This window comes from Manacus candei, unplaced genomic scaffold (assembly GCF_025592945.1).
Source record: "Manacus candei isolate 608988 ecotype Guabito, Panama unplaced genomic scaffold, ASM2559294v1 h1tg000005l, whole genome shotgun sequence".
Lineage (NCBI taxonomy): Eukaryota > Metazoa > Chordata > Aves > Passeriformes > Pipridae > Manacus > Manacus candei.
Window position 1 is genome coordinate 1,858,977 of NW_026138053.1, and position 26,167 is coordinate 1,885,143.

General features: G+C 50.7%; 2 protein-coding genes across 5 annotated transcripts in view; one reads left to right on the top strand and one right to left on the bottom strand.

The window, feature by feature from the left end:
* TESK2 (testis associated actin remodelling kinase 2) overlaps positions 1 to 26,128 on the bottom strand; it is a 111,621-nt gene extending 85,493 nt beyond the window's left edge. The window contains exons 1-2 of the mRNA XM_051808125.1: positions 25,876 to 26,128; positions 22,200 to 22,321 (exon numbers count right to left, since the gene is read on the bottom strand). The gene's annotated coding sequence lies outside the window, so the exon portion shown is untranslated. The remainder of the gene's footprint in view (positions 1 to 22,199; positions 22,322 to 25,875) is intronic.
* LOC127480253 (uncharacterized) lies at positions 828 to 15,681 on the top strand. Of its 4 annotated transcripts, none has more exons than XM_051808231.1 (5): positions 828 to 941; positions 10,434 to 10,904; positions 11,941 to 12,270; positions 12,429 to 12,589; positions 13,406 to 15,674. In XM_051808231.1, the coding sequence occupies exons 1-5, from the start codon at positions 875 to 877 to the stop codon at positions 13,448 to 13,450; spliced, it is 1,074 nt and encodes a 357-aa protein (XP_051664191.1). In that variant the 5' UTR covers positions 828 to 874; the 3' UTR covers positions 13,451 to 15,674. The 4 variants fall into 4 exon arrangements, with proteins under 4 accessions (XP_051664191.1, XP_051664181.1, XP_051664172.1 ...); XM_051808221.1 differs by lacking the exon at positions 828 to 941 and adding an exon at positions 5,066 to 5,184 and having other exon boundaries at positions 12,729 to 15,681; XM_051808212.1 differs by lacking the exon at positions 828 to 941 and adding an exon at positions 5,066 to 5,184 and having other exon boundaries at positions 13,406 to 15,675.
* Positions 26,129 to 26,167: the final 39 nt, after the last annotated feature.

Below are 26,167 nucleotides of genomic sequence, written 5' to 3' on the forward strand. Positions count from 1 at the left end.
GCAGAATGGTGCCTGGCCTCTGCCAACTTCATAATGGGTTTTTTTCTTCAGAAATGCTGGCCAGAAGAGAGAACTCATAGTTCCTGAAGGATGGCTGCTGGCTCAGCACTCACAGTGCCTGGATGAGGCTGGCCAACCCCCAGGACATCGGGAGGGATTTGAGGCCAGGGGATACCCCAGAGTCTGCAGGATGCCCTGAGAAATCAGACATGGTACCTTAAGCACATGACTGAACACTGGCCAGAGCACCATCCAGGGGTGCTCAGAACAGCTCTGCACCTGGCTGTGCCCACAGACCCAGGTACCCCAAAACTCTCCAGAGGCCCCAGGTAATGCCCCAGGTTGGGTTCAGCTGCTGTCCCCATCCCTGTTTGGGGCAAAAGTGGGGGTGTTGTGGTCAACTAGGGGTTCCAGGAGCAGATTAGGGGGTGTTGAACTCCTGGAGTGGGGTCACTTGAACCAGTCCACGAGGTTATGGGGTGGCGCAGGCCTGGACTGGGGATTCTCAGAACAGAGAAAGACAGAACCGGGAGTTTCCTGCCCGAACCAGGAGTGGCTGGTCTGAGGATGCCGGGGCCAGTCTGGGACTAGAACAAGAGAATCCTGCCCGAACCAAGGATGCCGGGGACCAAGAGGCGATGGTGGGGGCGGTGCGAACCGGACCGGGGGTGCCGGGGACCGAACCGGGACCGGACCGGGAGTGCGCTGTCCGACACGGAGACGCGAGGTCCCGGGCCAGGCGTGCGGGGGTCGGCAGCAGCCCCCACCCCGCTCCGCCGGGGCCGGACCACGTGCCGCCCGCCCCGCCCCGGCCGCGGGCCCGCCCCGGCGCCGCCCCGGTGCCGCCGGCGGAGCCAGCGCGGATCGGCCCAGCATGGAGGGGACGCGGCGCGCCCTGCTCCGCCTCGCCGCCGCCTGCTGCCTGCTCTGCGCCCTGCCAGGTACCGGGGCGGCCGCCCGAGGGGGCCGGGGCGGGGAGGCGGCCCAGGGAAACCCGCCGGGCCGGCGGCGGCGGGGAGCGCAGCGCCGGGGGCAGCCGTCGGGGCAGCGCCGGGGCCCGGGCTCCTCCGCCCGCCGGTGCGACTGCGGGAGAAGGGTCTGGGGAGCCCCCTCCGGGGACGAGAACTAGCGGGGAGCAGCGCACCGGGCCCGCCCCCCGAACTCGGGCGGGATGCCCCCGGCCCCGTCGCCCCGGCGGGCGCGCAGGTGAGGTGGCCCGGGGATGCTCGGGGGGGTCCCGGGCGAGCCCCGCGCTCCGGGCAGCAGCGCGGCCACCGGTGCCGGTCTTGCCCATACAAGGCAGCTGCCGGCAGCGCTGCTCCCGCCGGCGGAGCCGCCCGGGCTCACCTCCCGCCCGGCGCCCGGCAGGATCCCGCGGGGATGCGCGGGCAAGGGAGGAAGGATCCTGGAGGCTGTCGCCCTCCTGCATCCAGCCCTGCGAACCTCCTGCCTCCCGCGCTGCAGCTCTCGGGTGCCTCCGAGCCGCTGCTGAGCTTCCCCCCGAGGGAACCCCGGACAAAGCCCGAGCTCTGCCGCCTCCCGCAGCACGACGGGACGGGCGCTCTGTGCCTGCGGGAAGAGGAAGCGATGCCGGTGTCCGGGACGGAGCAGGAGCTGGACCCCGGCCCCAGGCAAACTCTCCCAAGCCGTATTTCGGCTCGGCTCCACGATGAACACGTCCCCACGTGGGCAGGCACAGTCTGCAGCGTGGCGCTGACAGCCCCGTCCTCCGACACCGCCGAGCTCTGCCGCGTGGCTGAAGTGTGTGTGCCCCGAGTCGGGGGGCTGTCACCTTCGCCGTGACCCTGGCAGTGACAAAGGCTCAGTGGCATTTAGGGGCTTGCCTGGGGCTCAGGAAGTAAAACGTGTTTCCTCTTCTTTGTGGTTGATGAAAAACCCTTGGCCAGATTCTGGTCAGATCACATCACCGTGACTTCAGCAATGGAGACCGACAGATGACACATAGAAACTCGGTTTCCAGTAACTAATTAGGACCAGTAAAACCTTACCATAGATGCCTGTGGGGCTGAGCCCCAGCAGCGAGAGTCAGGCTGAGGTTTGAGGTGCCGGATGCAGTTTGACTTGGTTTGAGGCTGAACACAGGGAACAGCCCCAAACCAGCTCCCTTTATGTGGGCAAAGCTGTGGCTGTGCTGTGATGGGGGGGGGGGGGGGTGACCAGCCACTGGTAGAGGAAGGACTCAGGATTTCCACCGCTGAGAGGAGGAGGAGCTGTGGGCTGCTGCTGCTGCTGACTCTGTTGGCCCTGTCTCTCACACTCTAGCACACTGGGAAACCCCAGGGAGCCCCTCACCCCAGCTGGCTCCTAGGAGCCCTTTTGCTGCAAAGTCCAAGGCTCAAACTGCTGGAACGTACCAGAAGCTAAGGTTTTGCTGGGGTTTTCCTGGGATCTTTTCTGCTTAGTGTTCCAATCCCAGAGTCACTTCACAGCCTCAGGAAATGGTACCTATGCAGCTGACCTGGCCCTTGTCCTCATAGCTTTTGGATCAGCTAGCTAATCCTAACCAGGGTTGAGAGAGCAAATATTCTGTGAAAATAGATAGCAGCGAAGACATGCTACCAATAAAAAAATGCCAGAAGCACAACCCTTAACGAAACACCAGAGAATTCCAGCAGGACAATGATGGAGGAAAGGAATGGTTCACCCAAAGATTGGCCCCAAAGTCATCACTCCCTAGACAAATCCATCCAGAACTCTGCTTGCCTCAGCTCCATGCTCCCAGGACAGATCCCCCTTGCACCCAGTGTCCTGCTCCCACTCCCAGTCCAGGTTTGCTGCGGGGCCACGGAGGAGCTCAGGCTGCCACATACCCTGTGCTCTGCCCACCCCGGCCTCTCAATGCAGCCTTTCTTCGCTGCCTGCGGAAATTCACTTCCTCCAGCACCACTCGCCTTTAAAATAAAACCCCGAGTAATTTTAGTCTGGGCATTTTGCTGCCTTTCCTTCCCTGAGCTGCCTCACAAGCGGAGAGGACAGCGCGGGGCCGGGAGCAGCGTGAGCACATAAAGCCCCGTCTGTCGGTGCCGGGGCTGCACACACAGGCGGGCAGTGTGTCTGCTGCTGGGTCCTACAGCCCATTTATCATGATTTTTTTTCCCCTTGTTGCCCAGGGTGAGGAGGAGTGGATGGACTCATCCTCGCTCTGGCAGGATGGCTCCAGAATTGAGCTGTAGTTCGATTCTCCTTAGGGCAGCACCTCCAGCTGTGTGGGGTAAACCCTGACCCTGCTGTCCCTCCCCATCCTCATCATGTAGTGCTCTCAGTTTTTTATTTCTGCACGTGCTCTTCCCCCACCCCCAGGTGCAGGATGGGTCTTGGCTTCCTGCTGCCCTTCCAAGACCTGATCCTCTGGGCAGGGGCAAAGCACTCACCTCCTTCAGCTCCCTTGGCCCCATTGCTCCAGGCAGAGGGGAGCAGGGACTATCCAAAGCTCAGAGGCCCCTGCTCCTCCTTCCTTTCTACCAAAACGCTCTGGGTGGGCAGACACAGTGCTTGCTGCAGGGGTTTCCATAGGGTGCCATCCCCACCATGCTCTGTGGGGCAGCTCTCATGAGGCTCAGCAATGCTGGGATCTGGGGCCACGTCCTGAGCCCTGTAGGGCTGCCCAGGGCAGGGCCAGGGCATGTGCCAACATGACCCAAACTACTGCTGCTCAGGGCAGGATGCATCCTTGAAGCCTCACAGCCCATGGAACCAGCAGTCACACAGCTGGAAGGACCTGGGGCCTGCTCAGGGCTGGGCAGGTTTCCTGATGTCCAGACTTCCCCTGGCTCACGCCATGCTGCACTGGAGAGCAGGCTCCCTGCTGACATGGGGCTGCTATTAAGGCAACTGGCTAATTAATTTTCTCTAATGATGTGAAAGCTTCCTTCAGTGCAGCTGTGACTCCTGAGGTAAGCAGGGCCAGGGCTGGCTGATGCCAGAGCTCCCTACTGTTGCTGTATTATTTGGGTTATGCAGCCCTGCAGAAGGGCAGGCTTCCCAGGCCGTGGGTGCTGTGCACATCCCAAGTAGCCTGTGGGCAAAGGGATCTTTATCACGGCTCAGTCCCCCACTGAGGAACAAAAACAAACAGCACTGGAGCTTCCTGGGCACCTTCCTGCCAAGCAGGATGCTCCATAGCTGCATGTGGCCAGTGGAAAATAACTGGCTGGTGTGACAGTGGTGGTAAAACAGCTTGTTCTCCCTTTTCTCTGCCACATGAATTTGGGATAAGCCCCCTCACTTCTAAATGGGGGATCAGTGATGGAGGAAACGTGTGGAAAAGAAGTTTCTTGCATCTTTCCCCACCCTGGCTGGGTGAGGAGGGTCTCATGTGGCAGGACCAGGCAGACCATGCCACCCTGGGGTGCTTTGTCCTGCAGGCTGGTTAATCAGGCTGGCACTGCACCCCTCCCTGGCCCAGGCTCCAGCATTGCTGCATGCTCTGGACATGCCTGTGCTGTTTCATGGGTTTTCCAAGTACTGAAATACCTGTGCTTGGCATTTATGGTGCCCCATTTCCAGGGCTGCTCATCCATGTTCTCACAATTCTTGTTCTGCTGTGCCATGCCACTTGTTGCCTGGTTGTCCCTGTCCCAAACACAGTGCCATCAGTGAAGGTGGTAGCACTGCCTCCCCTCTTACTTCCCCAGGAGTTCAAGCCTGCAGCCTGGCATCCACAGATGCCCCCGGGAGGCTTCCTCCTGCCTGCCTGGGCTGGTTGGGTGCTGGGCTGTGTCTCCCCAGCACCACACTCACTCAGCACCCTGTATCTAATCTGACCCCGTCTCGTGCTCTGCTCGTGGCCACCTGCCTATGGGGCTGGAAGGAGCTTCTCGGTCAGGAGACCTGGTTTCTATTCCCGTCTCTTACCTCAGACCTTGCTTTGCAGCTCCTGGTTCAGCCCCCCTCCCCCCCAGTTTTCTGCCTGCACAACAGCTCGCAGAGGCTACGTAGGGTCCAGTTAATTAACCGCTGCCATGAAGAGCTTCACTGGGGGCAGGCTTCAAGGTCAGATCTGAGCCTACGCCCCACGCCCAGACTCCTCGCAGCAGACGGATCCTGTCCAGCCTCTCTCTGCAGGGATGGGGACAGTCCAAGCATCAGCCCTGTCAGGGAGAGCGCTGGAGGGCGTGGCAAATGCAGCCCACTGGTATCCTGCCTCCATCGAGGTCCTGCAAGGTATCGAGCTGGAGCTGGAGCTGAGTTTGCAAAGCGCTGCCTTTCGTATTGGATCCACGTCTCTGAGCCTCTTTTCCTTGCAATGAGGGTGTTTGCTCTACAGCATCCCTGAGTGCATCTGGCACCTTCCTGAAGGGCTCCAGAAATCTCTTCTGCTGGTTGTTGTTTGGGTGTTGTTTTGGTTTTTTTTTTTTCAAAGAAGACATCAGGCTTGGCTAGTATCTAATTAGCAGCTATTCCAGTTCTGCTTTTAAATTAAATGAAGAGCCTTGGTTTTAAATCCCACTATATGGGGTTTTTTTGCATTTATACTCAAGCTGTTTTTCCTTGAAGAGGTTGCGTAATTACCGTTGGTTGGTAACCATGAAATGGTAATAACTGACAACCAAAGATAATTTCTACGCTTAATTGAGTATTTTGCTAAGCAATAGGATGTAATTGCTTTCATACATATAGGTTACAGTTTACACTGTTACTTTTTAAACATTTTATTTTTCCACTTTATTGGTTTGTTTGCAGCTGGATCTGTTAAACTTAAATGGACATTGAATTCATTTAATGCACCAAAATAGCATTGTAGAAGGGTTTGAGTGCCTTTTCAATGAATCAGAGCAGTGGTTTGACATGCACTCTGTAGGAAGCTGATTTAAGCGAGGTGCTGCCCTCAGACAGTGACAGCCTGCACAGGAGGATACATCCACACCAGGGAGTCCTCCTCCCACAGGAACTTTTTCTGAAATCTTGAGTGAATCCTTTCTCATCTTTGTGCTCAGCTCTTTGGTCTCTTTGCACCTTTTCCAGCAGTGGCTGCAGCCTGCACCCTGCTGCCCCGCTCCCCCTGAGCCCTATCAGCCAGCCTGCCATGGCGTTCCTTGCCTTATGTGGCTCTCCTCCATCTCATCCTAAGAGAGATTTTAGAAACAGTGGTAAAGTCTATGGATAGGACTTGGATTTGTGTTGACCTTTGGGGAGCTTAGGCTGCTGTTTCTGGCTGAAACAGGAAGGAGGGAGCAGAGGATGCTGCTGAGACTGTGGCATGAGGGTTGTGGCCAGAGCTCATAATGGGCTGGTCCAGCTGAGGCCCTGCTCTGTGTCACTGTTTTATTCTGAGAAACAACTAGTGGGGTGGCTGCTGTGGCAGAGGATGGAGGGCATGTCTCTGCTCTGCGTTGTTGCCCTGACACAGCAGCAATGCTCTGTGCTCGTTGTGCAAACCTTCCCTGTCCCCTCACTTGGCCCCAGCCCTGAAACTTGGGCAGGGAGCACAAGGCAGGAATGGCCCTGTCTCCCGCAGAACTGGCTTCCTTCACTCCTCTCCGTTATGGCATATTTTTGCCATGTCTGCTTTGGAGTTGGTGGGAGCTCGGGTTGATGGCATGGAGAGCCCTCAGTGGTGTCAGGCAGCGCTGGAGAGGGGCCGAAGCCGTGGGCTGATGTTCAGAGCCCTCCCTTCCTTCAAGGAGCTGGGAGTGTTTCCCATCCTTGTCCAAGGCAGGGGTTTCTTGGCTGGCTGCATCCCTCCTCCCCTGGGGCCGCCCTCTTCCTTTGCCCCTCTTGTTTCCCAGACAGAGGTCACTGCAGTCAGCACAGTCTGATGGGAGCTGCTGCTCCAAATCTACCAGCACTGCCCTAATGTGGTCTGGAATCTCTGGTTCTCACCACGCACAGGCTGAGCCTGGAGGTTAGTACAGACAGGGGGCATGAGTGGGGCTGTAGCCAGGGGACCAGCAGCCAGCTCTGCTTCAGCAGGCACTGCAGTGTAACCAAAGCAGGCCCACACTTGGTTCCCTGTCAGGGAAACAGAGATGCTGTTATGTCCAGAGCTCTTGCTTGGTACAGTCGTATCTGCTTTGTTATGGATCCAAGGATGAGCGTACCTTTGCCAGCTGTGCTGGGTTGCTGCAACTGTCAGGCCTTGGAGGATCACTTGGAGAAAGTGAAGCATCCACACTAACTCCTTCCCTTTCCATCTGAGACAAGAAGGACACGGTTCCCTCTTGTCTCCAGGAGCTGATGAGGGTGATGCCTTAGGCAGTACGGGCACGGCTTACCTGGCGTGTGGTGCAGGAAGCAGAGCTCCAGGAGGACGCCAGAGGAACGAGCTCTGACCTGCGTCTCTATGGGTAACCAATAAACACCTAAACCCAACATTGCCCAGTGACTGGAGCAGCAGCGACAGCAGCTCCACCTGTTGGACACTGGAGACCCAGCGCAGACCCCAGGGGTTGGACCCTGGAGGATCGCAGCTGGTGCGGGGTTTGCTGGGTCTCCCCCAGCACAGCCAGCCACAGCAGCACTCTGCTTTCCCCACTGTACCACAGGGTTTGCGCTGGAGCTGGGTGGGAATGGGTTGCCTTTTTGGGTGATGAAACTGTGGTAAACAAAGCTGTGGCACTGCAGCAACGATGTAGCAATCTTAATGCAAGGGCCTTTGGGGAGGTGTTTTTATTTTAAAACCGAGACAGAAGTCATTTGTGCTTGCAGTCTTTAACACCCACAGCTCACAAGTACCAAGTTGCTCCTATGGGAGGTTTCCCCAGGTGCTGTGCTTGGTGGCTTTGGATGTGCCCTTATTAGGAGCTGACAGACGAGTGATGGGCATGTTTTGTCTGTCTGTCCCCTGATGGCCATGTTTTGTCTGTCTGTCCCCGGGTGATCAGGATTTACTGACAGTCCTTTGTTTCTTTGGCCCTTCCCTTCTCTGTCTTTCCACCATCATCTCTTAATGGGTTGAGTCTTTGTGTGAGTCTGGATTAGGCTCTCCATTTTATCAGGCCCTCCTTTGTTTTTGGAGCTGGGGGTGCTGTGATGTGCTGGGCTGGATGACCTGCTAATCCAGGTGCCATCAACACCTGCTTTGCTCAAAGGCCTCTCAGCGACTCCCTTGCTCCTCACCTGCCAATTTTAACATCTCTTCTGCAATTCTTTACAAACCAGGTTTTACAAACTGCAGTGCTGTGTTACACCAGGCCTGGGCCAGAGTGGCCCATTTGCCAGGGAACCACTTCCTTGGCAGTGCTGGACACCAGACAGTTCTGTGGGAAGGAGACAGATGTGTGGCTACTTGGAGAGAAGAGCTTAGGGAAATACTACTCTTGCAGACAGCGGGGTGAGGGGAAGCTGCTTGTCCCCACAAACACTGCTGTCCCACAGCACCTTCTGGCAGGGCTGCCAGTTCCTGACACTGTGGGGAGGTGCCCCGTGTGTGGAGTCCAGACTTGTCCACCTTCTCTCTGGCTTTCTGTTTCTAGTCAGAAGCTGTCATGATGGTTTCAGAGTCACTTAGGCCTTTTTGCAAGACAGCTCTCCACAAATCTTTCCCCTTCATGACCTCAGTCATGGCTTGCCACCTCCTGAGAGGCTGTTCCGGGCACAGGCCAGCTATTGAAAGCCAGGCTTGCCACTGGCTGGGCATCTGGCCACCACCTTTCCTGTTTTCCCCACGGTGACAGCGCGGCTCTGTGTGTGTCTCTTGCTGCGTGGGAGCAGCAGTTGGGTGTTTACCGAGCAAGCATCCGCCAGTGCCCAGCCGGGATCCGTCAGCATTGCCCAGCACACGCTCTGGAGCTGGTGGGATCTCACCCAGCAGGCAGCGTGCTGAATAGCAGTGATGGGTTTAGGGCTGGAAATTGTCACATGAAAAGCTGTGTATTTTGGTGCCTGATCCCAGGAAACACGGTGCTCAGCTCTTTTCCTTCCAGGTGTTACTAGTGTAAGCATATCCTATGCCTGAGCTCTGTTCCAAAGAGCAGCTTGCCTTATTTGGAGGCACGTTCTGGCCACGGACAGCTGGATCCAGGCGAGGCCAAAGGGAGCATCACTTACGCCTTTGGTCTTCATGTTTAAGTTGCCCCAGCTGGGGCTCCCCGTGAGAGCTTGTTCTCCAAAAGTGCCGAACAGGGTTGTGCATCCCTGCGGGAGCCCTCCTGGGACTGAGGCCCTGGGCCGGGGAAGCACAACTCTGTCAGGCTGCTTTGAGGTTTGGAATTCTCCAACTGGTCAGGATACTGCAAAGGTCTCGAGAGAGGCGTATTGTGTCTTTTTTTAGGGCCTGTTAAGTGCTGTAGCTGGAGAAGAGCTCTGATAACTGTGTCTGTTCTGAAAAGCTTTTAAAAACTACTGAGATTTCCCCAAAGCAGTACAAAAGTGGGTTTTGTACCTTTCATCCTGTGCTGTAGGATGAATGTTTCTTGGTGATGGCATCTGCTTTGGATGCCTCTTCACCGTGGACATGATGGACAGGAGGGGCATGATGGATTTGCCTCAGTACCTTTATTTTTTTGTATAGTTGGCTCATCAGGCCGCTGTGACTTCAGTAGAAACTGGAATAGAAATCATCAAAATATTGACTGTGTGGTTTTTAAGTTGTCTGGACAGTCCATCCTGATGTGGCTACATTTCTGTTTTCTTCCTGTTTACACCCGGGAAAACCCTCACAGGATCCGTGTTAATGAAGGGGCTGTGTAAGAGCCTTGTGGTTTTCCTCCTCCCATATGCTGTCACACTGTCTAACACCTGTGGATCTGGGGAAATTCTTGCTTGCTGGCCCTTTCTGCTGTAGTGGGAGGCTGAGTAGCTCCTCATTTCTGTGACAATAGTTGCACTTCATGCTGGTGATCTGTTTGTAAATAGCTCATGAAGGCGACTCTCAACACCAACAGCCCTGTTAGCTGTAGTACTCTCTTGCTGCCCATTTTACCTCTCCCTCTAGCAGTAGTTCCACACTATTACTACAATGACTCACAATATATGCTTTACCCTTGCCAGCCACAGACTTTTTAAATATCACTTTCCTCCACTTCATCAGGCTGAGGGAGCTAGAGGGTCTACTTCCATGTTTTCCTCATGTGTATTTTTTCAGCACCACTTTTGTTTCTTTCTCGATGAGCCAAGGAAGACTTATCAAAATTTCCTACAGAATCAGGTCTCAAGTGGTACTTTTAACAAACCCATATAATTGAAAAATGTTTTGTGGTTGCTCTAGGGTAGAGGGATTGGTGATGCTGACCCCGCAGAACAAGAACACAGGGCTTGAGGGGGAGGAGGGTAAAGGAAGGTCACCTAGAGCAGATCTCAGGCCTCAGAAGGCCAGGAGGACAGAGTAGCTATTGAATCCCTTTCCCGAGTGTGAATCTGTGCTGGATTTGGAGTTAAGGGGATAAAAAGGTTCTATTTCTGTCCTTCTGCTCTCTTTCTCCTCTCAGTGTGGGATCTCTGACAAACTTCTCGTTCTTAACTCTGTTCTATAGGACAGGGACAGGAGACAGGAGAGACCTTGGAGACACCATCACCTTTTCCTAGCACAGTGCTAACCTCACATCAGCCAAGGGAAGCTTCTGACTTTGGTCCAGCAACTACTGCCATTCCTCAGACAAGCCTGGAGAAAAACTTGACTTCTGCAACACTCAGTACCACTGGGGCCCACACTACAGAGGTGGAGAATGGCTTCATCCCTACCACTCCCATGGCAGGCTCCAAGGCAGAGAGACTGCAGGCTTCCACCACTGCCAGCCCTGGGGGCATCACAGTTACACATCCTGAGCACCACAATATGAGCTTATCAGTCAACAGCAGCACTGAAATCCCCTCCCCTACACTGACTGCCAGCACTCTGGAAGAAAACCAGCCCAGCCACGAAGCCACAGAGCCTTTCAGCACAACTGAAGAAACGGATGAGGCCGCCAGTGCAACCCCCTCACTTCCTCTGAACACTGTGCCGGGTGAGGTTTTGCCTTTACTGCCTGTGCAGAAAGTCCTGCCTCAAGGATGCTCAGCCTGGAAATATCTGAGCACTCTCCTAGAAACTGGAGAAAGGGAGAAGGGAACGAGCCATTAAGTGTAGCCAGTTCAGTGGGACTTGCAGAGGTGTTAGTTCAGCATCCTCTTTGTAGACCACGTTAATTATGTATTAATTGGGCTGGCTGCTTTGTGATGAGGACAGTGATTGTGTGCTGGGACATCCTTTATATGTCTCATCTCAAACAACATGCTTCAGCAGGGCTGCCCAGCTGTGCTCCTCCAGCACCAGGGCTGGAGGCTCAGCAGGAGCCTTCCCTGCTGCCTAAAGAATGGGGCAGCACACCCTCCCTTAGCACAAAGCACGGAGATGGGCAGGCACAAACATCAGCACATCCATCCCTGGGCAACTCTGAGAGCCTCTACCCTGGGTCCCTCTGAGCAGCGTGGGGACTGGCTATAGGGTCTACAATCCCAGTCTTGCCCACCTTGGGGCCTGCCAGGCTGTCACACCCCCCTAATGCAAGACAGATATTGATTGGCCCCTGATTTGCACGGTGTTCATGCGCAATCGCATCGTTTGCCCTGGCTTGTGTCACAGGGTCTGTGATACAACAACACAGCCCCAGTCCCTGGGCAGCCCCCTTTGTGCTCCCCATAAGGAGAGATGAGAGACCTTTCCCAGTGTCTTGCTCTGGGGTAACCCCCAGCTGTGTGCAGAGCTGTTTGAGCTTGTCCTTTGTCCCCAAGGACAAGCCTTGTGGGTCCAGCTGAGGTTGGCTGCTGTTGCAGATTGGCATATAGGAAAACCAAGAGGACTTTCTAAGCACTGTGACTTACAGTGTGGCTCAGCTGTGCCTTCTCTATCAATCCTGCTTGTTTTCCCAGGGATTGACAGTAAGCTGGTATTCCTGTAGTCCCAGCAATCTTCCTTACAGCCTTGCTTCCATCTTGCCCAGTTCCACAGAACAGTGTGCTTGCACTTATCCTTTAAATTAACTCCTTATTCCTATTTTGCAGCAACAACTAACAGCTCTCAGCTGGGGCCTTCTGATGAGCAGACCGTGGGGCCCACAGCAGCAAGGTCTGAAACCAGGCCAGGAGCGAGCCCTGTGGGTGCCACAGAGGAGAGCACTGTAGAGCCCAGAACCTTCTCTGCTCCCATCTCCACCGTACAGAGCATGTCCTCTGCCACCGCCTCCAGGACTGCGACGGTGAGACCCCTCATGACCAGCTCCACATCTGCCAGCACAGCTGCCATGCCCACCAGCACATCTGCACGGGTGCAGTCATCAGAGCCCAGACATGAGAAAGCTTCTGTGTTGAATGTTGGTGATGATGAAAATTCAGGTAAATGTTCTGCTTTTGTCCTCACAAAACATAACAAAGGGCTGGGGCTACCTCAGATTGCCTCGTGCTTGCACTGAGCAGAACCAGAAAAGACAAAGCTTTGCTGCTCCAGCCCTTGAAGGCTCTCCTTTGGCCTCATTCCCTTGGTGTCCTTGCAGAGCAACCCAATTTGGCTGATACGACAAGGGCTGATCCCTTGGTAATCACCGTGATCTCCGTCTTCATTGTCATGGTGGGCATCCTCGGCCTGGTGGGCTTCTTGAGGTACCGCCAGCACAACAACCGCATGGAATTCCGGCGCCTGCAGGACCTGCCCATGGTGAGTCATGCCTTCAGCCCAGCCTGACATGGTCTGGCTTGCTACTGACTGCTTTGCAGTTCCCTTGCTACTATATTAGCAATGCTTTGGGTATTTGCAGCAGCAGCAATGCTGATCACACACTCCTGTTCCCTCTTAGGTCCCTCTCCTTCCATCCAGGGTTTGAATCAAGACAGCAAGTCTCAAGGTTGGGCACTAAAGAAGCTCTCTGCCTTCCCCTCACTCTGCAGGGGAATGCTAAGAGGTTAAATAGAGGGAGAAAGGAGAGCTCCATCCAAACTTGTCCTGAAATGACACTTTCCTAGCCTCTTCTCCTGTTTTCTGATATATTTGCTTTGTGACTGTGACAAAGCAGATTCTGTGCTTTGCTCCAAGGCGTTGTCTGTCTGTCTGTCTGTCTGCATTTGACCCTTTGGGAATGTAAAAAAAAAATTAGGGTTTTATAGGATTAATTAGCTCTGGGGAAGCTGCAACTAACACACTGTGCTTTCTGGGACAGAGGAGTATGGGAGCTAGCAAGCAAGCTGATGCTGTTTCAAGAGTGGAGGTTTCAACAGCCGGGGTTCTCCACATCCCTGCAGCAGGCAGGCAGTTCCTGCACACACCTCTTCTCTCCAACTGCTGGAGCAGGAGGGAGAGTGGCAGTCCAAATATCCAGGAGCTGCCCAGGGACAGCATTTAGGTGGATTGCTGGGCAGATGGCCACACTGTGACAGTGTGGAGAGAAGGCTGTGCTGCCTGCACAGCACTCTTCCAGGCTGGCACCACAGTGCCATCGTGCAGACATCTCATTAAAGCACTCTTCTCTGCTTCTAGGATGACATGATGGAGGACACCCCTCTCTCACTCTACAGCTACTAGGCAACCAGGTTGTCCTCTGCCTGGCCAGCTGAACTTCCCTGAGGAAAAGGCCTTGAGGACTTGGTCCCAGATGATCTGCCAAGGAATGAGGGGCTATGATTTGCACACAACTGAAAGATCCTTTTCAGATGGTTTTTCGTTTTAGACGTTTTAAATAGTTCAGTGTTGAAGTTTCTATGCTGCGAATCAGAGCCCAAGTCTGGCCCTTTCCTCCAGGCTCTTCTCAAAATAATGCCCTGAAGAGCTGCCTCCTCCTCTTAGTGTGGTGACCAATTAGCCAAGACAACCTTTGCCATCACGTTCTGCATGGATCTTTTCTGTCCATGTTGGTGGCTGCTGGTTTCAAAGGAGGTGGGCAAGTGATCCAACAAGGGCTCTTAACACTGGTGGTGTCAGCACAGTGCTAACAAAGGAGACTGCTGTTTTCTGAGGGAGCCCAGGATGTGGAAATCAGTTCTCTTGGGCTCCCTCTTGTTCTGTATTTTTAAGGTTGTTTGTTTGGGGTTTTTTTCTTGCACTTTTTTTGTTCCTGTTTCAGCTTTAGTCCCAGGATTGGCACTGTCCATCCTGAAACACCTACCAGGAGGATAACAGACTGCTCTGCTTCCCTGTCCCTCCTGTGCTATGCAAGGTCAAAGCTCCTTTACCTTCTGATATTGGTCTTTGAGCCAGTCCGTGTCTTATCACGAGGACAGATCCTGGATGTAGGTGCCTTCCTCCCGTTCCCTTTCTAGGTGTTAGGCTGATTAGATTCTGCACTTTTGCCTCAAAATGTCACTGCTTTAGACTGCATCCAAGGCTCTTGAGGCCCCTCAAGGAAACCCACAGACCAGAGCCTCTGAGTGTAAGTCCAAGGATCTTTTGGTGCCCTCACCTTAGAAAGACCAGACTGTGTGTGACATGACAGTCCTCATGTAATTACACTTGCTCCTGTTTCCTAGCTCACTTTTCTCTGCAGGTAAATAGGAATGCCTTCTCTAGAGTGTTTGACTTTTGACTAAGCCAGTTGCTCCCTCAGGATACAGCAAGGGCTAGAGATTATCTGCCACATTGCTCTTACAAGCCTCAGTTTCTCCTCTCCTTTTAGTAGCAACATCACTGACCCCACAAAGGACAGATACCAGGCCTCACTAGCAAAAGTACCTTTTTTTTTCACAGTGCTGTTATTGCTTGTTGTAGCAGGAAGAGGGGAATTTCCCCATCAGCAGGGCCCAAATTATCTGCAAAGCCCAAAGATGGAGCAGAACTGGCCTGGGTCAGATAGATGAACTGGGCAAGGCAGCAGTTCCTCCTCCCCGTGTTACTCCTTCCGAAGTGACTGACAAATGGCTGCAGTGCAGTTTGGGTTCAGCTGTTGGCTTTGTAAGGATGCCCGATGACATAGGGAAGAAGGGTTGGTTCTCTCCTACTGTGGCATGAGAACTAAAGGGCAGTTGTCACAACTCCAAAGCTTTTGTATCCAGCATTGTCTGCACAGAGCCATCTCCCTAGCTACAGACTTGTTTCCCCTGCCGGAGGGCAGGGTGCTACTGGTTTTCGGCACAAAGTTGGCAAGTTAGTCGTGGAAAATAGAACACCATCCTGGCTGGAACTGGTGCAGGCTGGCATAGCTGGAAAGTGTCTCTGCACACAATCAAAAGGGCAGGGGCTGGTTGTTCTGGTTTCCCACGCATCGCTGTCCAGGGGAAAGGGGTGAGGAAGAAAACTCGCCCGACACCAAAGTGCGACTTTCTTTGTAAAATATGTTGATAGTGGATTTTTTTTTTCTGCAATAAAGTTACAAATGCCAAAGCTGTCTCAGTCCTCATATTTTCATTGCAAACATCTAACTGAAAAGCTTTTATAGATCCTAGTGAATCCTGTCATAGGTTCAACAGCAGCAGTCCGGGGCATGAAGACTCACAAGGCTGATACTAGAAAATGCCAGACAGCTATGAACTGTAGCTCTGAGCATTCAGAAGGACACCACCCCTTGCTTGTGTTCCTTCTTGTCAGGGTCATTCCCTGTCTGGGTTGACTGAGATTAATTTCTATACAGTTAAATCAGATGAAATCTGTCCTAGAGAACCGCACTAGACCAAATAATGTAACCTACACCTCTAGACTCCCTTCCTTTGCCTCTGATTGAAGATATTCTCCTCCGTTGTCAACTATAACCCCAAACCTTATTTAGAGAAATATCCTGAAAGCCAGCCTAATCCAAACCTAAGTAGCATCATCTGTCATGCTTCTTTCTATAGTACAGCAGACAAAGCAATTTGAAAGGCCTGTACTTCTCTTTGTTTAGCTTTATAGCTGTTTTGAACTCTTCCCTTCAGAGCTCAGACCCACAGGGAGGGAGGGACTCAAAAGCATAGCTTTTGCTAAAGACCTGGTAGGAGTCTCTCCTGAGCTAATAGTCTCTCCTAGCTGTCAGAATACTTTGGCAAAATCAGGCAGCTCATGTCATATAGACTGCATTACACAACTTTCTATTGCAAAAACAAAAGGTGGTGAGTGAAACTACTTGGTCATTGGGCTTACGCTCTTTTTTAAAGAGTTCCCACAACAAATCTAGAAAAGCAAATCCCTGGGAGATCTAGTGCAAGGGGAGAGCAAAGATTTCATAGCCTAGCAAACTGCTTGCTGAGTAATCTGAAGACATGGGGGTGAACTTTAAACCCTGCAGAGATTTCAGTCCTGACTCAACATAAAACCACACAAAACAGAATAAGTAACAGAACAAACATGCCACAACTAAGCCAGACTTCTCAGGTCTAAAGTCAGCATTATTCTGGTGCTTTACGTTGGAGTTTCTAGTGTTCTGCCTTTTTACCACCAACCCCCCTCAGAGCTGATTCTTTCTCTGCAGAACAAACTGCTGAGCTGCCTTGTTGGAGAGGTTGCACAGTGCAGGTCTGTGTTAGCTGGAGAGGCAGCAGCAGGACAGGCTTGTGCAGGCAGCCACCCTTGGAAATGAAGCTTTCTGCCTTCGCCCATCCAAGCTCTGACCTCCCAGCCAGGTGATTCAGTCTCTGAGGTGGCCAGGTTTGGAGATGGACCACGGGCTGCTTGTGTGGGCTTCATCTTTCCAGTGCAGCAAAGCAAACTGACAGAACCAGAAATCAACTGTTGCCAGTTTCTGCATTTCCCCTTGAACACAGCTCTTGCTTTTGATGAGGTTTAGTTTTAATGCCTCCTGGGTTAAGACAATTAAGGCTAATTAATATTATTAATTAGCAAGGGACCAAGAATCAAATCACTTAGGTTTAAAGCTAAATAGAAGGGAAAGAAACCCAGGAAAAAGAAAAGCAGAGTTTGAGACCCACGTGCCACCTCTGCCCTCTCCTCCTCCTCTCTCCAGACTCATGCTTTGAAGGGAAAGGGATTTGAGCAGCTGAAAAGTGACAGTGCTAGAGCTACTGTGCCAAGGGCAGGGTTACCTGTGCTACGTGCCAGTTCTCTGCCCACTCAGTTGTCCTTCATGGCTCAGTGCCTGTATTTTAGGTTTAGACACCGTGTATTTAACCATCCTGTCACCCTGCAAGTCTGTAAACAAGGCTAAAGACACTGTTCAGAGGCAGAGCAACTGCCTCGAGGAGCACTGGAGTGGACAAGGCAGTGTGTGGGTCTCACAAGACCCACAGTCCCATAAGGATTTCCCACGGATAACAGTCCCCTGTGCTTGTTACCACTTAAATCAGAATGAAAAAGGCATTCCACTGATCCATGGAGCAGAGGTGCAGGAGCAAGCCAAGGAAGGAAGAGCAGTAAGTTTTCAGTAATGAAGGCTACGAAATGGTGCAGAACCGGGGAAGCTTTTCGTAGCTGGTACTCTTCTCATCCCAGGGGAGAACAGACATGCCTACTGTCATTTCCCAGACACCTAGGAAGGAAACAGGAGGCTGCACAAATCCACATTATTTATACTTAAATTTCTACTACTACATTCAAAGTGGTATAAATGTGGATTTGTCATGGGGGAAGGGGAGAGTTTTTCTACGTGAACCTCCTGAGCCTCTGCCAGGGATGTTCCCATCTACTTGCTACCTCTGTTTCACTTCGTAGCAGAAGTGAAACAGGAATCTTCTTTCCAATATTCCCTTCCATCCCCCACAAGGCAAAAAAGTCTTGCACTTCCTGTCCATAAAAAAGCCAAATCTGTAGTCCTCCTGATACATACCTAAGTGATAAGCAAAGCTGGAAGACCATGACTGCAAATATGAGTTTCTCCACCAGTATTAGGCCCCCAAAATTGTTTGTTCAACCCCCCAGAATTGAAGCATAACAAAGGACTTCAAACTTCCCTATCCAACCACACTTCAGTGAAGACTCTTCCTCACTTTAATGCTACAGGGGACATTTTTCCTCACAGATCTGAGAAAAATGAACCTTCACCCAAAGCACAACTTCAAAACAGTCTCAGAAGATAAAGCACTTAGACCTAACTCAGAATAGGACTTTCTAATTGTGCCTGGTGATACAGTGCTTGGGAATTAGATCCCCCACCATAGCTGATTCTGCAACATCAGTAAACTTTTATAAGAAATCTTTTAACTATTTCAGGAAAGAAGCGTAGATAGGGTGTTAGACAAACTTGATAGATTTGTGCATTTTAAAGACAAAGAGATCAATTTGTTCATCTGCTTGGCAGCCTGCACAGTTTTCCTTGTGCTTGTTCCCACTTCCTGTCTAATAAATATACTTGAAAGACATACTCAACACAGGTCTGCCTCACGTGCCCCAGCCGTTTAACAATGGTTAGCCTCAGTTCCTCTGCAATATTTTTTTCTGTTGAATGACCCATCATCCAAATTACCCCCTGAACCACAAAACCAGCTTGATCTTGATCAGACTGACAGTGGTCACAGCTGGAAGAAAATAAGTACGTGTTTGTTCCTACTGTTCAGCCCTCTCTCTGTTTGCAGGTAGACCGGACTCCCCACCCACAGTTCAAATAAAGAGCTAAGTAGGTTCCCTTATGGTAACTAAGTAAGATACCTTCTGGTATCCTCCCAGTCATAAAACAGGTCTCCCTGTGATGAACTGCCCAGAATTAATATATCCCTGCAGCAGAAGCCTTTTGCTAGTGCTCTTTGAACTACAATGGAACATCTGTTGACAATCTCCCGCAGGGTAACTTCTCCCCTCCCCTATTTTAATCCCCTCTCCTTCAGAAGTACACATCAGTTGCCACAGGATGACTCTCACAAGCATTAGTGTTTCCTTTCACACTGGTCTGTCTTGGAGCTGTAGGAAGAGAGATGAGCTGTCAGCCCTGTTCAGTGTTTTCTTTAAAATTTGCTGTTATGCCCGAACTCCTGAAAGTTTTGATGCTAAATTGCAGGTTCTGCTTGGAACAAGACAAGGCTCATGGGTTCTGAAACATGCCTTTCAGACAGATTTAGACACTCATTTGATTCTGACTGAGAAGGTTTTCGCTGGGGACAGCTGCAAAATTAGCACAGGTTTCCTTTGTGCTAATCCTGGCTATGCCTTCTGACAACACCAGCAAATCAAGACACTGACATGATCGTTGTTTCAGTTTCCCTTCTGATAATCTTGGGGGCAGGATGAGGAATTCTGCCTACTTTTTAAAAAGGATCTCAGTATTTGTAGGTGGAAGGCTATGTTTTTGGTGGAAGGAACTGTGTACAGTACTATTTGTGGCTGTCTAGCAGAAAGGGAACCTGTTTTCTCAAAGGCCTTAGAGAAGCACTGGGAAAAGAGCTCCCTTTATTTTACAGAGTCTAATCTGGTGGCCCACACTGAGTGACAGGGAATTGGTCACTCACATCCTGCTCAGTCTATTTCATGGATGCTCCAAGTCACTTTACAGCTCACTTTCAGTGGGATCTAAGCCACTCGAGCAGGCTTTTACACCCTTCCCGTGATCTGTCAAGGGCTGCTCACACATTCAGATCTGCTCTAAGAAGCAGAGTTGAACTCTGGGAAGCCACAGTCCATGCAACTGAATGAGATGGAGTTCACAGGAGCAACCTCTGCCACTGTGTCCTGTCTTGATCTGTGCTCAAGCCTCCGCTTGATGAGTCCTGCTGCTACTCTCGGTGTCACCAGACTCTGCTTTTAAAACCAGTCCTAAGTGCTCTGCTGGACTCCCCTCACAGCATCCCTGACTCTGTGCCACATCCCAAAGTCCTTTGTATTGACTGAGAAGCAGGGAGCAAAGGGAATGCCTCAGAGCTATCCTCCTGCACTATCCCACCTGCTAAACTACAAAGCCTCCAGCATCAAATAGTCTGTTGTCCTCTTTCTCCACAGTCTTAAGGCTTTCTGAAGTCAGTGTCATTCATTGATCTCTTCCCTTCTCCTCCACCAGACAGCAGTTCTAAAATTAGGTTATCTCAGAGCCAAATGGAATAAAAAAATTCAAACCACATTAGGAAATTTCACAAGGCCCTTTTTTTTGTCACTGTGGCACTCTATTCTCATAAAACAAACCAGCAGCCTCCCCTTTATGGTCCTCATGGAACTTTCTGTTCAAATAACAAAATTTCTCAGCCTGTTTTGTGCCACACAAGAGGAAGCAATTTACCAGCACTTGTCAAGTCAGCTGCTCCATATTGGGTCTTGTCAGACAGGGTAAATCTATGGTGAGTCTATATCTGTTCTGTTCTTGCTGTACATAGTTTCCCTAAAAGGCACAATCTAAGCCCAGCTACACATCCCAGAGCTTTAGCTAGCTAACAGTTTAAACAATATCCACCATAACCCAAAACTTACAGTATATTTGGGGGGAAAAAACCCAAACAAACAAACAAAAAAATGAGCAAACCATTTGAAGGCATTAGTTGAGACAACATACTAAATTCTCTCACTTTGTTCAGGTCCACCAAGTGAGAGCTCAGAAGATGTGAGAGGGCTGAAACAAAGGACCACAGCCAGGAATTCTCTGACTCCCATTGCAGCCAGGCACCACAGCATCTCTCCCTGTGCAAGCCAGATGGCAACTGCAAAAGCTGATTGACACATCACAAATCAGGCCCTGCATCAGTGGTGTCCCCCTGTCACCTGAGGTGGAAGAACAGAACACACAGCACAGTGCTGTGGGGGTATAAGGTGTAGGTCTAAGCAAGGGGGCAGCCAACAGTTCAGGACTCAGGTAGAGTGTGGGACAGGGCATGTCTGTGAATGACTCATCAAAATGGCTGTGTCCCTTCCTTGAGCTGCCTCCCTTGGGTCAGCCCCACACCTCACAGCTTCCAGTTCTGGGAAATCCAGATAACAAACAAGTCAAGAAGAAGAGTTTGCTCACCTCGGGAAGACAATATCCTTTCTACCTTTTAGTTGTTCCTGACAGTAAAGAGTGTATCTTTTAGTTAATATTAAAGGTCATGCAGCTAGCTCTAGTTTGGGCAGGCTGTCAGGTCACTGCTGAGATCATCCACTCCACCTATTTCTAGTCACTTCTCCAGCACTGCTTTCCTCCAGCTCAAAACACAGCATTGGAGATATTTGTGCATTCTACACCAAAAGACCAAAGAATTAGCCTTCCCCAGACTTCTTACCCCATATGCCAAACCTAAGAACAAACAGCAGCCTCTGTCTAGCCCCTCCAGCACTGCTGGTTCAGTGTGGTCTGCAACCTTTGTCAAACTCTATTAAAAAACATTCTCATTTATCTCCTACTGAAACAGAAATACCAACAAGCATCCACGCAAGCTCCATTAAGTTCAAATAAAAATAGGTGCCCATGTAAGTGAATCATGGTTCCAAGTATGGCAGCAAGCTGCCAGCACAGCTACTGGGTGCCTCTACTGTAATATTGGCCAGGGTTTCTGATGCTACTAGGACATAAATATTTACTCCTAATAACTGCAGGTAATACTATAGCAACAGGTAACTAGCTGCTTATTATTAAACGAGGGGGTTTGCTTGAGCATTTGGTCAGTAAGGCTCTACTGATGTGCCTCAGAATAAATGTTAGAGGAAAAACTTAACCCCTTGATGGGAATTGCAGGCTCATTAGACATTGCCCGAACAGCAACCTGACATGTTACGACTGCATCTATAAAGCAGTTAATTGTAGCAGGTTTGCTAGTAAAGCCTGAATCAGCAGGATTAGTAAATTGGAAAAACAGAACACAGGGCAGTTTAACATGCCTTACAGCCTCCATTCACAAGAATCTTAAGCATCTTACTCAAGTAGGGCATGAATTTTTTTCTTTTAAAGGAACATTAGCCCTTTGTTCCTGATTTCTTTTAATGCTAAGTGTTAATGCAAACACAAAGTTGTTTTATATCCCAAAAGCAAGGCATAAATCCAAAAGGATAAAGAGGCTGAGAAAGGAACCTTCTTTAAGTAAGCAATTTTCACCTTCTCACTGGCTGTGTGTCAGCACCAAAACAAAAACAGAGCCACATTAAAAAATGGTATCTTGGCACTGTCAGAGGAAGTGATAAGTATCATAATTGGCCCTCACATGCAGCTTTTCATCACCCTGACACTGCACGGAGAGGGAGGATGAAAGAGCAGACAGGCACACACATGTTACCTCTGTCCTGGCATAGCAATGCTGCTCTCAGAGCAAAGTTTTAACTCTGGCCCAAGTGCTAGGCCACTGCTCCAGACTGGACTGCCTTCCTGCCTTTAGGTGCCTAATACTCAGTAAAATTGGGCACAGCAAGTGCCTCTCATCAGCACGACCTCTGGAATGCCCTGAAGGGTAAAGCTCTGTCACCCACATTGCTGTGGAAAACCCTGCCAGGTTCTTTAGATGCTGAGGGTGCAGGATTCAGCCACACTTACCTTCAGGCACCTTGATCCCTGCGGCCCTGGAAAGCTCATCGGAGATGAAGCCTCTGAGGTGGAAACCTCACCCAAAGATGGAGAAAACCACTCTGCCTCTCTCAGCAAGTTCTTGCTTCTTTCTAAAAGAAATTAGGCAAACAGCGGATTAGGCCAAAAGTTCAAGGATGGACTTGCTGAGCCTAAACCTCCACTGTCTGCCTTTTGTGACACCTCATGAAGAAACTGCTGCTATTCCAATTTAATAGCATTTTCTTATTCTTGCAGAGGTATGGGCAGTGGCACAAGGCAGCAGAAAACAGGTCCATGACAGGAAAGCAAACACATTGGCAAAGATGTTCAGGCACTGTATTTCACCCATCTTTGACACCAACAGCTCCAAACAGCTCCACATTATGGAGGTTTAAAACACGAAGAATCAGCCACCTCATTTCTGCTCAAAGCCACAGCCACAATGCAAAACCCTTCCTTTACAGAGGTCAGCTCGTGTTGTAAAGGCACAACAGGACACCTGACCTGACCATGAGATCTCTAAACCAAAGAGAGGCTGGAATACCATGTCCCAGAGTGTTAATAAAATTGGAGTAACTGGGAAATTGTTCCTATGATCTCTGTCTTTCTTTGCAGGTGCCATGGATGGCACTTTCTTCCAGAACAGACTTTTCACTTGATTCTTCAGGTCAGAGACTGTAGATCTGCTAGAAGGATAACACTGACAGTCCCTTAAGCTTAGCAATGCCTACTGGAACAGTTACTGGGGGTGGGGATGGGGTGGGAACTACTTTGATGGGGCTTCCAACAAAATCATACCTAGAAGCAGCTCTGCTGAGCAATTCAGTTGTGTTTTCAGAGATGAACAGTCTGGCAGCAGAATCTCTGCCTCCCCACCTAGCCCTGTTCACATTGTTCTCTCAGTTGTGCCAGCACAATTTTTTTTCCTGCAGCAGCACTGTGAAACACACCACTTCAGGGGAAAAAAAAAACAACAAAAACCCCAAACAATGACGCACTTGTTAGAACCAGCTCGGCTCCCTGATCGGATTTACAGTACAGCCAACAACTGCAGTGGCAGAAATTCAGGAGGCAATGTGCTGTGAGGCCAGGGCAGGATAAAGCAGAGGGCTTGGAACATTTTAAGCTGATGTTGACAGAACAGACAACATATCCGAGCTTAACAACAGGTGGGAGAGTGACATAATAAGGGAAGGCATTAGGCTTTTATAGAAAGAAATAGGGAATTGATATTTAATTACAGGAGAACTGCAATGAAGTTCCATTATTGAAAACATCTCACCAATTTGATACAATATTTTTTATCAAAGAAAACCTAATAATAGAGCTACATTGACCTCCAGACTCAGTGTTCATCGGTGCTTCCCCACTGATAAAAGCAGACATTTATATGCTAATGGTCAAGGGCTAGAAAGATCAGAAAAATAAACAAGGAATTAAGATGTCCTTTAACTCCATTTCAGTTAACAAATTGCCATGAGTCTTCAAACGATTTGTGAGAGTCTCTCAGGTTCCAACATAATGTGGAGCAAAAGTTCTTTAAAAGGGACAGAAAAAGGTTTCAAGAGCTGTGGATGGAAAACAGAAGGAAAATCCCTTCTGTTATAACCAGTACAATGTTGTGTTTTGGTGCTATTTATTTAATGTTGTGGAGAACACTGAGAACAATGATTCTTTTTGTATAAATGCTTCATGATGACACCCAATCACGCTGTAGCCCATCATCATTACCCTGAGGGAGATGAAAGAGAGTGTTGTGTTTTTCCTAATAATAAAGAAACCCAAACCACAAAACTATACCTGGGACACAGACACCTCACTGAGGCATTGCTGCCTTCCCCCAGGGAAGAGATACATATTCTCTGGATGCTGTTTTCCTGTAGCACAAAGCTGTTTGGGGAAGCAAATGCTGGCAACAGTGACATGAATCCTCTGCTAGACCTGTGATAGTTCTGACATCTGGCAGCTGTCTGAGGGCAGCTGGGGTTGGACAGAGGATACAATTAAACAGAGTCAAAAACATCTAAGGATCCTCGGTGAGGAAGCTGAGCTGTCACTCATTTCTCTCCAGGCAGCAGGCCAGAACCCTTGGGTAGGAGTGGGGGGAGAGCAAGGGCCAAGCTGGGGGGGTTTGAGGCACAAACAAAGCTAGTTCCCACCAGCCAAGCACAGTGAGAAAGGGAAAAGAGGGATGAAAGAATTAGAGTAAGCTCTTATTCTATAGAGTAAGCTCTATAAGGCAATTCAAAGAGCACCTCTTCTTGGAGGCACTGATTATTATGTCCAGTCATCACAGCAAAATGCGAGTACTGTCCAACTAGCAATGAGGGAGAGCATGTGGAGCCCTGACAGAGGGCTTGGGTAGAAGACAGCAATACTCCTGATGAAACAAGGCAGATGAGATGGCTCAGGGAAGCCATGAGCTAACTCAGACCCTGCCAGCTCAGCTCCAAGGACAGCTGGGAAGGGAACAGCAGGTACCCATTGTCAATGCCAACATGGAATGAGCTGGAGATGCTAACCCTCAGGATACAAATGTCTCAGTAACAGAGGCTGCCACGTAGAATCATAGAATATTCTGAGCTGGAAGGGACCCACAGGGATCATCGAGTCCAACTCCTGGCTTTGCACAGGACAACCCCAAAATCCCCCATGTGTCTGAAAGCATTGTCCAAACGAACCTTGTCAGGTTTGGTGCTGTGACCCTTTCCCTGGGTAGCCTGCTCACCCCCTTCAGGAGCTGCCTCAGAAGGACTAAATCCCTTTCCTGCACTTTGCCAGAGGTCATTTCCAGGAGAGGGCAGACTTTTAAGTCATACCTGCTCCAAGCTTTGCCAGTTCAGGATTTAAACAGACGACCTAACCTCACAAAGCTGGCAAATCTCCTACCTTCTGCATCAGTAAAGCCACAGCCATACTACCCGTGCTCCACAAGACAAATACTCTATCCACAGGCAGGTACCAAAGCTGGCAAAAGAGAACGGCAAGATGAGAGATCAGTCCCCAGCGTCTCTGAGCTTGCCAGTCCACCGCCTGTGAAAGCAATCTGCCACAGGAGCTGTCCTGCAGAGCTCTGAGCAGCCACCAGCCAGCAGCACCCTCCTGTGACACACTCCTGCAGCTCCCAGGCAGCTGCCTTGTCCCTGCTCTCATGTAACACGCACACAGGGCTGGGCATCCCCCGAATTCCCCGAAGGTGCGTCCCCTCTACCTGAGGTGGCCAAGCCTCTGCTGGGTGCTCCACGCTTCCATCCTGAGTTTGTGTAAACTCTTAAGATTGTTCTTTGGAAGGCTGTGCTTTGTGGCTGCTCAGCACCTGAGAAAGGGAGGACAACCCCTTCCAAGCATTTTCCGGAGGTAACCTCTGATCCAGCACATTAAACCTTGCAGGAAAATCTCAGAACAACAGAGAAAAAGTAGGGAGCTGGACGGAGGAGATCTTTCTGCCCTCCCACCCCAAGGGGCATGGATACAATAAGGAAATAATAAGGGGTTCTAGAAGATATAAGGGGACTCCACAAAGCAAGAAATTCGCATTTCTGAAGGGATTCTGTCCCTAAGAACTTGCAGATTTGGCGTCCTGGCACTTCAGAAAACTCAAGACTTCAGGCTGGATGGAGAACGTTGCACAAGAACTGTAAAAGATTATGTTAAGCTGCTATACCGATTAGGGTAAGGAGATCCAAACTCGAGCCTTGGTCTCAATGTGGTAAATACGTTGGTAGGAACAGGGAAGCTGCAAGGAACACGGGCTTTCACATGGGGGAGGAGAAAGGATTGCGAGCGCAGCCGCCTCGCTAACTGTTTTAGTGAGCAGTACCCACCCACAAGGGCAGGCGGGACTCTCCAACAGCGTGTGGGGACACAAAAATATGCACAACCCCGGGCGGGGAAAACGTGCCCTGAGCAGACGGAACCGCCCTCAGCCCGCGCTGTCTGGGATGGCCGAGCATGCT